The sequence below is a fragment of the Rhincodon typus genome, chromosome 37 (genome assembly GCF_021869965.1).
Source record: "Rhincodon typus isolate 14 chromosome 37, sRhiTyp1.1, whole genome shotgun sequence".
NCBI lineage: Eukaryota > Metazoa > Chordata > Chondrichthyes > Orectolobiformes > Rhincodontidae > Rhincodon > Rhincodon typus.
This window is the reverse complement of record NC_063368.1, coordinates 12,919,918-12,935,418: the sequence shown is the minus strand read 5'-3', so window position 1 is coordinate 12,935,418 and position 15,501 is coordinate 12,919,918. Positions and strand designations below refer to the sequence as shown.

Genomic DNA, 15,501 nt, shown 5'->3' with positions numbered 1-15,501 from the left:
AGTGCTGATTGATTGATTGGTTTCCAAGGGGAATACACCAAGCAACTATCACTCCCCCATGCTATTCTTTATTTCAAATTAGGCACACTGCCTGACCATAGGGGAGGCAACAGCCTAGTGGTAATATCGCTAGACTATTAATCCAGAGACTCAGCTAATGTTCTGGGGACCTGGGGTTTGAATCATGCCATGGCAAATAGTGGAATTTGGATTCAATTATAAAAAGAAATCTGGAATTAAGAATCTACTGATGACCAGGAAACCATTGCCAATTGTCAGGGAAAACCCATCCAGCATCACTAATGTCCTTCAAGAAAGTAAATCTTCCATCCTCACCTGGTCTGCCCTCTGAAATGGCCTCCTAGCAAGCCACTCAGTTCAAGGGCAGTTAGGGACAGGCAATAAATGCTGGCCAGCCAGTGACACCCACATCCTATGGGAAATAAAATTAAAATGTTCCTCTTGCTTGCAGAGGCAGCTTCCTGGCTTGAATGGCTGTAACTTCTCATCAGCAGTAGTGACCCAGACCTGAAACTTGAATTAGTCAACTTACCGACCAAACAGGTGATAAAAATTGTTGTTCCTTTTCGAACTTGTATGTCCCAATGGTAAGCAGCCTTTTGACTGGCAATCAGGACCCCATTCACCATCTTCAAGATTCACTTGCTTCCACCTCCCAAGCACAGTAGCAGCAGGATGTACCATCTACAAGATGCGCCATAATAACTCACCAAGGCTCCTTAGACAACACCTTCCAAGCCAAAGACCACCACCATCCAGAAGGACAAGGGCAGCTCGTACAAGGGATCACCACCCGCTGCAAATTCCCCTCCAAGCAACACACCATCCTAACTTAGAAATATATCGCTGTGTCGCTGGGTCAAAATTCTGGAATTCCCTCCCTAACAGCATTATGGGCCAAGTTGGCAGCTCACAACCAACTTCTCAAGGGACAATAAAAGACATGATGATTGCAGGTCCAGCATGCAAAGCCCATAATCCTGCGAATGAGTGAAAAGTTAATAAAATTGCTACTCACCAGCGGGATGATGATTGGTTGCATAGCCTTGAAGAGGATGAGGTGTCGCGTAGGCTTGTCTGTGTAGAATGTCTGTTTCGGGATGTGAACTGCGAGACCCTCCATACACCAGACTAGATGAGAATTAAATTTTCAAAAATAAAACAATGATTCAAAGGGAATAATAGAAAAGACTGGCACATCAGAAAAAAGTCCTTGGATTAGCCTTAACTTAACCGTCCGCCCCAACCTGTCACCCATTCCATTAAACCATAAGGCATAGGAGCAGAACTATAACAACCAGCCCATCGAGTCAGCTCCATCCTACAATGAGATTATGGCTTGGGTACAAAGCACTTCGGGATGATGCGCAGTTGTGAAAGGCATTGTAGAAATGCAGGTCTGTTTAATTACACAATTCATCTCAGCATTTACATCCCACCAAAACTGCCATCTGTTTTAATGCACCTGGCATCACCAAAACTGCAGGATTCAGACTCTGTCCTTGTATAGTTTGTTCATTTATGTCCAAAGTACCATTATACTCCCATGTAGAGGATGACCCCAGGAATCGTTAGCTGAATAACAGAATGATTTCTCATCAGCTTCGTTCAGAAGTTGACCCAAACTTTGAAGGAATCAAAGACATAATCTTTCACATAATCCTCAAGACGTTAACAACGCAGCTTCATTGTAAATTAGTCGATACGAATGAGAATGAATACTGGTCAATAAAAGGCAGACATGTCTGTGAAGCCTTTCTTGCACGCATCAGGTTGATCACAAGAATGCCAAATTTCAAACCATCACAACAATGTAGACGACAGGAGATTTAGGCACAAATTGGTTGGCAGATCAATTGTGATTGGCCAAGGTGTTGCCGTGAAGGGAACAATAGTGAATCCTCAGTTCCCCAAACCCCCAGGTAATTCAACAAGGATTCAAGGCTTGAATAGATTTCTTTTGTTTGCGGAGACCAAGTCCCTGCATCTGAATGTAAATCACTTCAAATGAGGATAAACAATCTCATTACGGGCTCAATTGATCGCCTTGAACAACCAAAATTGACTTGTCATCCAACTGTCACCCCTTTCTACTCTATAAATTGTTGCGATGGTTTGAAATTTGGCTTTCTTGTGTGAGTCCTGATGACGTGGAGGTGCCGCTGTTGGAATGGGGTGGACACGGTCAGAAGTCACAACGACACCAGGTTATAGTCCAACAGGTCTATTTGAAATCACAAGCTTTCGGAGCGCTGCTCCTTCGTCACCTGATGACCTAGAGCTGTGTGACTTCTGACTTGTTCCTGATGAGGTCAGGGTGAGAAACTTCAGGAACCTCTCTCTTTTTTCACCAATATTCAAGTTCTGCCATACCAAGCAACCAGTAAACAAATGCTTGCAAAATGTAAACATTCAAGTTTTGGCTTATACAAATTATAAAAGTGATTGGTCCACGAATGATAACTAATAAGATTAATCAGTGTTTTTGACTTTTGTTCTATTGGGATGGTTCATTTTGATTTTCGCTCTGGATCAAATCAAACAACAAGGCTTGAATTAGCAGAAAAATGAGAGTAGAACAAGCCAGAGGGAGCCTGACCCAAGCTGAGAGCGAGTGGCTGCAGACGTGCAGGGTAAAAGAAATCTTAGCTTGGCACTTCGCCTTGCAGCATATTGCTTCACGAGGACAACAGACTCCAGCAGCACGGGAAAGCATAGCAAGATCCCACAGAGAACAAGCAGGAGCCAGCTTCTCGTACTTTTGCATTCAGAGGAAAGGGAGTGCTTTTCCTTTTCGCAGAGCAAGATCCCACACATGGCAATGAGATGAACAACACCTTAAGCCTAAATAAAAACTGAAAGAACTGCGGATGCTGTAAATCAGGAACAAAAACAGAAGTTGCTGGAAAAGCTCAGTAGGTCTGGTAGCATCTGTGAAGAACCAATCAGAGTTAACGTTTCGGGTCTGGTGACCCTTCCTCAGAACCTTCCTCACCGGACCCGAAACATTAACTCTGATTGTTTCTTCACAGATGCTGCCAGACCTGCTGAGCTTTATCAGCAACTTCTGTTTTTGTAACGCCTTCAGCCTGTTGTGTCTAGAACGGTTGAGAGAGTCTTGTAACAACCACAGGCATTGTCTGACAGGCCGAGGCTGGTCTCAGCATAAGAGCTCACTGAGAGGAAGGCGCCTAGAACTATATTAAAGAATTAAGCCATTGGCTTCTGACACAGCCCAGAAAGGATGTAACTGAGTCACATTAACTGTCATAACACATCCACATACATATACAGCATCATGCCTCCAAATGCACCTCCCAAACATTTTCCAACAAAGCTCTCAGGCTGCTTCCTACCCCTCTCCTCTGTAACTTCCTCCTACAAGGGGTCGGAGTATGGAAGTTGGGAAGTCTTGCTGCAACTGCCCAAGGTCTTAAGGAGGCTGCAGCTAGAAGATTGTGCACAGTTTTGATCTCCTTCATCAGGAAGGTTCACTTAGAGTTATACTGCACAGAATCAGATCCTTCGGGCCAACGTGTCCATGCTGACCAGATATCCTAAATGAATCTAGTCTCATTTGCCAGCATTTGGCCCATATCCCTCTAAATCCTTCCTATTCATATACCCATCCTGATGCCTTTTAAATGTTGTAATTGTACCAGTCTCCACCACTTCCTCTGGCAGTTCATTCCATTCACACACAACCCTCTGCACGAAAACGTTGCCCCTTAGATTCCTTTTGTATCTTTCCCCTCTCACCTTAAACCTATGCTAGTTTTGACTCCCCTACTCTGGGGAAAAAAGACCTTGGCTATTCACCCTATCCATGTCCCTCATGATATTATAAACTTCTATAAGGTCACTCCTTAGCCTGCAATGCTCCAGAGACAAAAGACCCAGCCTATTCAACCTCTCCCTATAGCTCAAACCCTCCAATCCTGGCAACATCCTTGTAAATCTTTTCTGAACCCCTTCCAGTTTAACAACATCTTTCCTATAGCAGGGAGACCAGAATTGAATACAGTACAGGTATTTCTCCCGTAACATGATAGTTACATTCTTGTGTGACCTTGCGCTATAGAAAATTGCCGTAGAAAAATCGTGTTATAGGAAAATCGCTGTACTATACAGTAGAAATCCAAACAGCATCCACTATTCACCAACCACGTTACAGCCAATTAGAGTTAACAAAACACACGTTATAGCAGAAATACCTGAATTCTAAAAGTGGCCTGACCGATGTCCTGTACAGCTGCAACATGACCTCCCAACTCCTATACTCAATGCACTGACCAATAAAGGTAAGTGTACCAAACACCTTCTTCACTATCCTGTCCACCTGTGCCTCCACTTTCAAGGAATTATGAACTGACACTCCAAGGTCCCTTTGTTTAGCAACATTCCCCAGGACCTCACCGTTAAGTGTATAAGTCCTGCCCTGATTTGCCTTTCCAAAATGCAGCACCTCGCATTTATCTAAATTAAGCTCCATCTGCCACTCCTTGGCCCATCGTCCGATCAAGGTCTCATTGTCCCCTGAGATAACCTTCTTCACTGACAACTGCACCACCAATTTTAGTATCATCTGCAAACTCCTCCAATATTCACATCCAAATCACTTAGACTGCAGGCAGTTCAGGAAAGATGGATTTAAAGTGTTGTCCCATGAGGAATGATGAGCAAATTGGGCCTATGCTCTCATTTAGAAGAATAAGCGATGCCTGTGAAATGTAAATTTCTGAGGGAGCCCAACAGGGTGCCTACAGAGAGGAATGTGTCCCAACCAGACTGGGAAATCTTGAACTGGGGGCCAGTTTCAGAGTAAGGGGTCACCCATTTCAGATGTAGATGAGGATGAGTTTCTTCTCTCTGAGGGGAGTTATTCTGTGGAAATTTCCTCCCCAGCAAGCAGTGGAGAGTACAATTTTGGGGGATGATCGTGAAAGACAGAGAGAGGGGGACAAAATTACTTTGACACAGAATATGAAGCGTAGAAAGAGCCCATTCAAGCGAACAGGTCCATGCCTGCGTTCTAGAAGAATGAGATATAACCTTATTGAAACACAGAAAATTCTGAGAAGGATTTGACACGGTAGGTGCTAACCAGGGGCAAAGCTGAAAGTTAAGGAGTGTCCCATTTAAGATGAAGGTGAGGAAGAATTTCCTCTCTCAGAGATCTGTTAGTCTGGGCAATTCTCTCTCCCAGAGAACATTGTGTCATCGAATTTATTCAAGACTTTACTAGATAGATTTTTGTTTGACAAGGCGTTGTGGATGTGGGGCGGGTAGGCAGTAAAAGTCGAATTGAGGCCATAATCAGGTCAGTCATGATCTTATTGAGAGGCCAAAAGGCCTACTCCTGTTCCTAGTTCTTCAGTTACTGTACCTTTCCGTTCAGCTATTCCTACTGATCCTCAGTTCCTCCCTCTGGTGGATCCTCCAATACCCATCTCTGCCTTGCCATCACTGTGCCCGCAATTTCCTCACACAATTCCATTACACAGGCTAACTTTTGAGTTATTTTTAGCTGGGTGCTGGAACTAAATCCCACAGGTAAATTTATTTCCTTCATAAACATAAAACCATCCACTACCATGGGCCATGACGATCAGGAAGCATGTTTCCATGCAACCACAAATTATTTGCACATTATTCCTGTCGTTTTGTGTCTCCCTGTCTGCATCTTAATCAGAGTCTGGTTGGCTGTATCTGCGTCCGTCTGAAAATCCCAGAGGGGGAATATTTATATTTCAGTGAATATCCGTTCAGGGCTTCCCACTGGGGCCAGCAGGATAGAACATCCCCGGGTGCCACGTCGAGTCAAGTTAGCTTTGGGTGTTCTGGGTTCAATGAGGCCTTGCAGAGTCGCCTGATCTCAGGCTTTGGAACCTGGAAGGTGGGAGGTGGGGTCCCAACGACCAAAATTCCAATGGTTTGCGATCACTCTGTTTAACACCCTGCTCCAGCACACCCATTTGTGGATCTGGCTTCCAGCCATGGTGTCCACAGCTGATTAGCCAAGTCACCAACTTGATGTATCTTTTACTCCTTGGAACACAGGTGTCGCTGGCAAGGCCAGCATTTATTGTCCATCCTCTGGAACAGAGTGGCTTGCTCAGCCATTTCAGAGGGGCAGTTTGGAGTCACATGATGGTTGATTTCCTTTCCCTAACGGACACTGGTGAACTGGACAGGGTTTTACAACAATAGCTGATCATCACTACTGAGGCTAGCTTTCAGCTCCAGATTTTATTAGTTAAATATAAATTCTACTGGCTGCCTTGATAGGATTTGAAGCAATTCCCTGGGGCCTCTGGACAACACCATGAGCTATACTACCACTGTAACATATTCTCCCCTGGTGAAGGGCCATAGGGCCCCACAGAATATTGCATTCAATTCTGGTCACCACATTCTAAGAAGGATGTGAAGGCTTTGGACGGGTTGCAGAATAGGTTTACTAGAATGCTCACAGATAGTAAGAACTGCCGATGCTGGAGTCACAGATAACACAGTGTGGAGCTGGAGGAACACAGCAGGCCTGGCAGCATCAGAGGAGCAGGAAAGTTGACATTTCCGTTCGGGATCCTGTTCCTCTGATGCTGCCTGGCCTGTTGTGTTCCTCCAGCTCCACACTGTACTGGGACACTGCCTGGATTAGAGGGTTTGAGCTCTAAGGAGAGGCTAGAAAAATTCAGGTTGCAGCAGAGTCTGAGTGGAGACTCAATAGAAGTCTATAAAATTATGAGATGCATAGGTAGGGTGAACGGTCAGAATCTTTTTCCCAGAGTTGAAATGTCTGAAACTAGGGGGCATACATTTAAGGTGATAAGGGATAGTTCAAAGGAGATGTGAGGGGCAAGTTTTTTTTTACACAGAGAGTGGTAGGAGTGTGGAACACGCTGCCAGGCATGGTGGTGGAGGCAGATACGATAGGGGCATTTAAGGGACTTTTAGATAAGCACATGAATATGCAAGGCATTCAGGGATATGAACCCGAGACAGGCAGAAGGGATCAGTTTAATTTGGCGTCATGTTTGCCACAACATCGTGGGCCAAAGGGCCCATTCCTGTGCAGTACAGTTCTACGTTCTATGTTCTAAGGAGATCCGCAAACTCCAGGAAAAGGTTAAAAAAGTAGATACATTAAAGAACTTCCATCTACGAGCACTGCCTTATAATTCACCATGCTCATATTTATAGGAATTTCCTATGTAAACATATCACACTGTAATTATAGCCCCCAGAGGTGGCCCATCAGTGACACAGTTAAATGGCTTCATCTGCCTCAGTTTTTAATACAGAAAAATCCTCCTCTCCTCAGTCCACAAATGGCTCCAAGTTTCACTATTTCATTATTAATAACCACAAAATCCAAGCATTAACCAAATGAAACATGCACTGGGGTCAATTAGCTCAGTTGTCTGGACAGGCAGTTTGTGATGCAAGGTAATGCCAGCTGCAAAGGTTCAATTGTGGGCAAGGCCATCATGAAAGCCACGCCATCTCAACGTAACCCCATTCCTGACCCCACTTGGGTTAAACTCAGTGCCAGTCTTCTCTCTCTCTCTCTCACCCTCTCTTCTCCTACTGAAAGAGCAGCCTGTGGTCCTTTGGGATTAAGGCGACCTTCACTTCACTGATATTGTGCCTTTCAGGACCTCAACGTTCCTCAAAGACTTTCCAGCCAAATACACTAGTGTAGACACTGTAGTGTAGTAAACTCAGCAGCCAATTTGCATACAGCAAGCTCCCATAAACAGCAACATGATGAATGACCAAATCATCTGTCTTTGTTTAGATATGTTGTTTGAAGGATAATTATTGCCCTCAGGATCATAGAATCATCAAACAGAATCCCTACAGTGTGGAAGCAAGACATTCAGCCCATTAAGTCCACACCAACCCACCAAAGGCATCTCACCCAGACCAACACCCCTACCCTGTACCTGTAACCCTACATTTCCCATGGCTAATCCACCTAGCCAGCACCTCCATGGACACTATTTACAATTCAGTGTGGCCAATTCACCTAACCTGCACATCTTTGGACTGTGGGAGGAAACCCGAGCACCCAGAAGAAACCCACGCAGACACGGGGAAAATGTGCAAACTCCACACTGACATTCGCCTGAGGGTGGAATCGAACCCAAGTCCCTACTGTGAGGCAGTAATACTAACCACTGAGCCACCGTGCCACCCTTAGGGAGATCCTAAGGAGAACTCCCTTGCTTTTGTTCAGAAAGAGGATGTGGGTCTTGGGCATTCACCTCCTGGGGTAGTCAGGCCTTGGTTTAACATCTCACCTGATAAACAGTGCACAGAGAGTGCTGTCCTGATTATGTGGGCAAAACAATGGAATGGGATTCAAACCCACAACCTTCTGATTCAAGACACAATTGTATGACCCATTGTGCCAACTATGCTCACGCTTTCCTGATCCAGTTAGATACGACTCTGTATCTCGCTGCAGCTGAAAACTAAACTACACTCAGAAACTATGCGTGGGTGATGTGGACAACTGAGGGCAGGATATTTGAGATCCAAGACTGCCGACCCTGAGGGTTGCCAACTCTGCTGGAGATTTCATCACATGATCTTCACACCCTGCCTCTGAAATTCTGCCTTGGTCCATCCTCAAAGCTTCCAACAGCCAACTGGAAAGCGAGCAGAATTTGTCAAATTCATATTCACTGCAGGGCGAATAAAAAGGCTGTTTCACAACCTGCAAATATTTGTTGTTAGTTTTTAATTTGCCTCCTATGATTTTTCTCATGGGTTGTCTGTAGCAGACTAACCCTCAAATCTTGGCAATTGCAAAGTTGGTGACACTTGGAATCCACCATACTGCCTCCTTGACTCCTACTTTGACCTTGACCTGGGAGTGACCCTTTCAATCTGCGCAAACTGGAAGCTGGGCCTTAGGCTTTCGAACATTGGTTTGCAAGGCTGTCAGGTCTCTGGATGTGTTGAATCTAACTTTGTCGCCAACTCTGCAAATACCCACACCTTAAGTTTCAGGTGACCAACCCGTCTCAGAGAATTGCTCAATCTTTGTGATGCACCAGCGCACAAAAGGTTATCCAGATGTACAGCCTCCACCTTGACCCCTCACACACCTCAAAATGTCCACCCTACAATCCTTCCCAGCAGATAGCAAAGGTCAGCAACCAGAAAGGTCGAATTCCAGTTGACCGTTCTCATCTTGGCCTTGGGTCAGTTGTACGAAGGCAAGTTACTGTTGCTCACTGAGATTTACTTAGCACAGGCCCAGAGCCAGGTTTTCCTGCTGTATGACTGGGGAAGGCATCAAGATATCACCTCAGTGGTTTCTCTGGGAGCTTTCTACCCTCAACTGCAAATAGACTCTGAAAGGAAGACTCACGTTTACACTATATCTCATCAACACAGCTTTTGGGAAAACCCAGAGGGCACTTCACTCACAACAAACTACCAACCTTCCAATTGGCCATTCATGACAGCCATTTTGCCCCCAGTGAGAAAGGGGTATAAACAGATATGTATTTGGAGGTGCAAATATGGATGAAATGTTGGCCATTCGGCCCTTCAAGCCCGCTATATCTTTCAATATGATCATGGCTGATTATGCAATTTCAGTATCCACCTCTCACTTTCTCTCCATACCCCTTGATCCCTTTAGCCGCAAGGGCCACATCCAGGTCCCTCTTGAATATATCGAATTTATCTGGCCCCAACAGCTTTCTGTGGGAGAGAATTTCACAGGTTCACAACTCCTTGAGTGAAGAAATTCTTCCTTATCTCAGTCTTGAATGGCTTACTCTTTTCCTTATTCTTAGACTGTGAGCCCCTGTTCTGGACTTCCCCAACATCGGAAATATTCTTCCTGCATGTAGCCTGCCTGGTCCCATCAGGATTTTATACGTTTCTTTGAGATTCCACCCTCATTCTTCTGAATTCCAGCAAGTACAAGCCCAGTTGATCCAGCCTTTCCTCAAATGTCAATCCCGTCATCCCAGGAATCAGTCTGGTGAACCTTCACTGGACTCCCTCATTAGCAAGAATGTCCTCCCACAGACTAGGACAGCAAAACTGCACACAATACTAAGTCAATGCCATTCTCCAAATATAGACAGTGGATCTTTTAAGTGCAGCCAACCAGAGGTCTGTCTATGAAAAACCACTGTCAGTGATCTACAGATACCTGGGTCATACTGTGCTGCAAGGATTTTCAGCTCCCTGTGCTGGGTAAGGTTGCCAAACCTCCAGGATTGAGTCTCTAGGAATGAAAGATTTACCTTTTGGACAGAATTACAAGAAACAAAAACCATAGTGGGTGGCAAGAAATTGTCCACTTTCCCATCCCCTCATTTCAACACTTTTGTTTGGTCACAAAAATGTTAGAAGATGAGGAACTACGGACATCATAGATAGAAACTTTACAGCACAGAAAGAGGCTATTCAGTCCATCCTGTCTGCCCTGACTGTATAATCTATCCATTCCATTCTAGCTCCACGTTCCAGTGTCTGGTCCATGGCATTGTAGGTTACAGCACTTCGGGTCTAGGTTCCTTGCAATCAAGTTGAGGGTTTTTGTCTGATCCACCAAAACGGGCAGCGAGTTCATGTGGAAAGAGCCATCAGGTGATCAGTCTTACTTCTACAAATAAACATCCAAGAAGGGTACAGTCCTGGCTTATATTAGTGTAATTTCACACTGCTTTATCCAAAATTACCTGTATGCCATTATCCCTTCTGGGGTTTCTCCTCTTCCATGGGAGGAGACACTTACACGGATTGAATGGTCCCATCACCCGCCCACTAGGTGGGGGGACTTTGATAAACCATGAGGCCAGTGTCTGCCCTTAATCATTCCCACTCGCTTGTCTGTATTCCAGCTTTGTTTTTCCATTCACAGTATTTATCAATCCTTAAAGATGCTCCCTTTGGCCTAGTGTTTTGGTCACCTGCCTCAACATTTCTGCATGTGGTTCACTGAGGTGAGGAAGGGCATTGGAGTAGACTGGAACAGAGAACGTTCCATCTATCCCAAGGTAACACAGGTATAGCCAAGACTGACACCACTTGTAACAGGATGTCCCAGTGCATGAATCACAGAAGGTCAGTTTGCAAGTCATAGTCATAGAGTCATACAGCATAGAAACAGACCCTTCAGTCCAACCAGTCTATGCCAAACATATATCCAAACTAAACTAGTCATACCTGCCTGCGTTTGGCCCATATCCCTCCAAACCTTTCCTACGCATTTATCCAAATGTCTTTTAATTGTACCCACATCCACCACTGCCTCAGGAAGTTCATTCCACACGCGATCCACCCTCTGTGTAAAAAATTTGCCTCTTACGTCTTTTTTAAATCTCTCTCCTCTCACTTTAAGAATCGGCCCCCTAGTCTTGAAATTCCCCAGCTTAGGGAAAAGACAACTACCATTAACTCTATCTATACCTCTCATTACTTTACAAACTTCTATCAGGTCACCTCTTAACCTCCTATGCTCCAGTGAAAAAAGTCCCAGTCTATTCAGCCTTTCTTTATAACAAAAACCTTCCATACCCAGCAACATCCTGGCAAATCTCTTCTGAACCCTCTTCAGATTAATAATATCCTTCCTGTAACTGGGCAACCAGAACTGGACACAGTATTCCAGAAGAGGCCTCACCAATGTCCTGTACAACCTCAACATGACATCCCAACTCCTATACTCAAAGGACTGGGTAATGAAGGCACGCGTGCCAAAAGCTTTTTTAACCACCCTGTCTATATGTGACGCAAACTTCAAAGAATTATGTACCTGCAACCATAGGTCCCTATGTTCTACAACACTACCCAAGGCCCTACCATTAATTGTATAAGCCCTATCATTGTTTGTTGTACCAAAATGCAATACCTCACATTTATCCAGATTGAACTCCATCTGCCATTTTTCAGCCCATTGACCTATTTGATCAAGATCCCGTCGTAATCTTAGAAAACCTTCTTCACTGTCTACTATGCCACCAATTTTGGTATCATCCGCAAACTTACTAACCATGTTTTCTATGTTCTCATCCCAATCATTTATATAAACGACAAACAAAAGAGGATCCAGAACCGATCCCTGTGAAACACCGCTGGTCACAGGCCTCCAGTCCGGGTACAACAGGTGATCAAGAAAGCTAACAGAATGTTATGTTTTATTGCAAGGGGAATTGAATATAACAATAATAAGGTGAGATTTCAGTTATACAGGATATTGATGAGACCGCATCTGCAATACTGATCACTGTACTCACAGAAAGATGTTAATGCATTGGAAGCAGTTTAGAGAAGGTTTACTGAACTAATCTCTGGAATGAGTGGATTGCCTAATGAGGAAAGGCTAGACAGGCCAGGCCTGTATCCTACCCTTTGGAGTTTGGAAGAGTCAGAGATGACTTAATTGAAACATATTAGATCGGACTTGACCGGGTGTATGTTGAAGGGATGTTTCTTCTCATGGAAGAATCTAGAACGAGGGCTCGTTATTTAAAAATAAGGGGCTGCCCATTTAAGACAATGATGAGGAAATGTAGTTTTCTCTCAGAAGGTTGAGTGTCTTTGGAATTCCCTTCCTCAAAAGGCAGTGGATGCAGAATCTTGAAATATTTTTAAGGCAGAGGGAAATAGGTTCTTGATGACCAAGGGGATGAAAGATTATCAGGGGATACACAGGAATGCAGAGTTGAGGTTAAAATCAGATCAGCCATGATTGTATAGAATGGGCTGGAAGGGCTGAATGGCCCACTCTCGTTCCTTGTCTGTATGTTTGTAACCAAAGCAACACCATTTCCTTTGTAGACAGTGAGTGGAGTTAAAACAGACGTGATTCACGTAGGATCAGGCAGGTAAAAGTGGGCAGAGCTGGAGTGGGACCGTACAGGGGCTTTTATTCATGAAAGAAGCAGGGGGTCCTCTCGGGCCACTGACAAGTCAACCTACATGAGCTGCCAAAGCCACTGACATTTCCAAAACCCTTTTTTTTTCTATTCTTAGTCCAGAAAGTCCCTAGTATTTGCATTTGATTAACATGATCTTCTGGTTGTGAGCGTTTCAATTGATCTCAAAGTGATCCAGTTTCCACTGAAACAATATTTGACAGTATACTGGGGTTTTCGGTGCATCCCAATGGTTTTTAATCCCTCCTCGGCAGTTTGAAATTATACTGAGGCTTACTTTACTTAGGTTTCAGGGTGGAGGAGGAATGTCTAGAATAAAGAGGCTTTACTTTAAGATTAGAAAACAGACAGTTTGGGGCAATGCCACGACACACAGTTTCACGCAAAGGCTAGGGGAAAATCTGGAACTGCCTTTGCACCCTCACCTTTGCCACCCCTACCCCATCCAGAAATGCAGGGGATGAGTTTTGAAGCAGGGATGGAGACAGACAAGTGAAAGCTTCAAGCTGCGACTGATGCATGTTAGGCAAGGACTATCGAGGATTATGGAACAGAGATGGAGTCAACACACAGATCAGCCACAATCTGATTGAACAAGGCATGTGGCTCGGGGGGCTAACTGGCCTACTCCTGCTGTATGTTCACACGACTAATTCCTGAGATGAACAGTTCATTTTATGAAGGTTTGAGCACGTTGGGTCCACACCTGTTAGAGTTTGGAATAAGAGATTGGCGTACCGAAACAGTTATACATCCTGCGGGGACTTAGAGTCATTCAGCTTTGGCCCAACTCATCAATGCCGACCAAGTTTACTAAACTGAACTAGTCCCATTTACCTGCATTTGGCCCATATCCCTCTTACCCTTCCCTATCCATGTAGCTGTCCAAACATCTTTTAAATGTTACAATTGTACTCACCTCTACCACTTCTTCTGGCAGCTCATTCCATACATGCACCAATGTCTGTGTGAAAAACCTGCCCCTCTTAAATCTTTCCCCTTTCACCTTAAACCTATGCCCTCTAGTTTTGGACTACCCCACCTGAGGGATAAGACCTTCGCTATTCACTTTATCCATGCCCCTCGTGATTTTATAAATCTCTATAAGGTCAGCCCTCAGCCTCTGACATTCCAGGGAAAACAGCCCCAACCTATTCAGCCTCTCCCTACAGCTCAAAGCCTCCAACCCTGCCAACATCCTCGTAAATCTTTTTTGCACCCTTTGCAGTTCAATAACATCCTTCCTATTGCAGGGTGACCAGAATTGTACACAGTACTCCAAACGTGGCTTTACCAATGTCTTGTACAGCCATAACATGACGTCCTAATTCCTATACTCAATGCTCCGACCGATGAAGGCGAGCATACCAAATGCCTTCTTCAACACTCTGCCTATCTGTGACTCCACGTTCAAGGAACTATGTACCTCTGCACTCCTAGGTCTCTCAGTTTGGCAACACTCGCTAGGACGCTAGTATTAACTGTGTAAGTCCTGCCCTGGTTTGTTTTACCAAACTGCAACACCTTGCATTTATCTAAATTAAACTCCATCTGCCACTCCTCGGCCCAGTGGCCCATCTGATCAAAGTCCCATGGTTTCCTCTCATGGAGAAGGAGTGAGGGTACAGGCAGTTTAAAAATGAGTGGTTTCCTCATTTAAGACACAGATGAGGAGAGATTATTTTGCCCTCAGTCCGTGGAATTCCCTTCCCAGAGAGCGGTGCAGGTTGGGTAACTGAATATCTTCATGGTTGAGTAAGACAGACACTTGATCGGTGAGACAGTCAAGAGATTTGGCTGGTGGTGGCGGTGGGGGCGTGGGGGGCTGGGAGCGTGGGGGAATGGGGGGAGGTAGTTGGTGGTTTTGGTGAGAAAGTGGAGTTGAGGCCATTCTTATTGACTAGCACAGCAGATTTGAGACGCTGAATGGTCGACTCCTGCTCCTATTTAGCCTTTCGAGCTTGCTCCACCAATCTGTACAATCGTGGCTGATCCTTTATCTCAATATCATATTTTGACTTTCTCTCCTTAACCCCTTGATGCCTTTAATGCCAAACAAAATGATCTACCTCTTTCAAGTATACTCAGTGACCCGGCCTCCACAACCTTCTGTGGTAGTGTATTCCACAGGCTGACCACCGTCTGAATGAAGAAATCTCTCCTCATTGAGTCCTAAATGGTCTGCTCTGTATCCTGAGACTGTGACCCCTGGTTCTAGACTCACGAACCAGGGGAAAACTTCCTTCCTGCCTCGGGTCTGTGTCCACCGGATTCCCACTCGTTCTTCTAAACCCTAGTGAAAACAGGCCCAATCGACTCAAACTCTCCTCAGGGAAGCGCTGGACTCCAGATTCCAGTGAAGGTATTGTCATATTTTACTGAGGTTTTTTTTAATTGCATCCAATGGGATTTCTCAGGGACTGGGGCACAGTGATAAAGTGGTGTTTGGAGGAACATGATCAGTTCAGGGTCCAAACTGGTGAGACAGAAGATTGGGACATACCCAAGAAGTACAATCTGACACTCTGCTCCATCTCTGAAGGTTACCTTAATTGACAACCCTCTC

The 15,501-nt window shown here is 44.8% G+C and overlaps 1 protein-coding gene across 4 annotated transcripts in view; it reads right to left on the bottom strand.

Annotated features, from left to right (window-relative positions):
* LOC109937117 (proline-rich protein 12) overlaps positions 1-15,501 on the bottom strand; it is a 93,819-nt gene that overhangs the window by 62,148 nt on the left and 16,170 nt on the right. For all 4 annotated transcript variants that reach the window (XM_020535762.2, XM_048617453.1, XM_048617454.1 and 1 more), the window contains exon 2: positions 1,040-1,152. In XM_020535762.2, the coding sequence (XP_020391351.2) occupies positions 1,040-1,152 (113 nt within the window). The remainder of the gene's footprint in view (positions 1-1,039; positions 1,153-15,501) is intronic.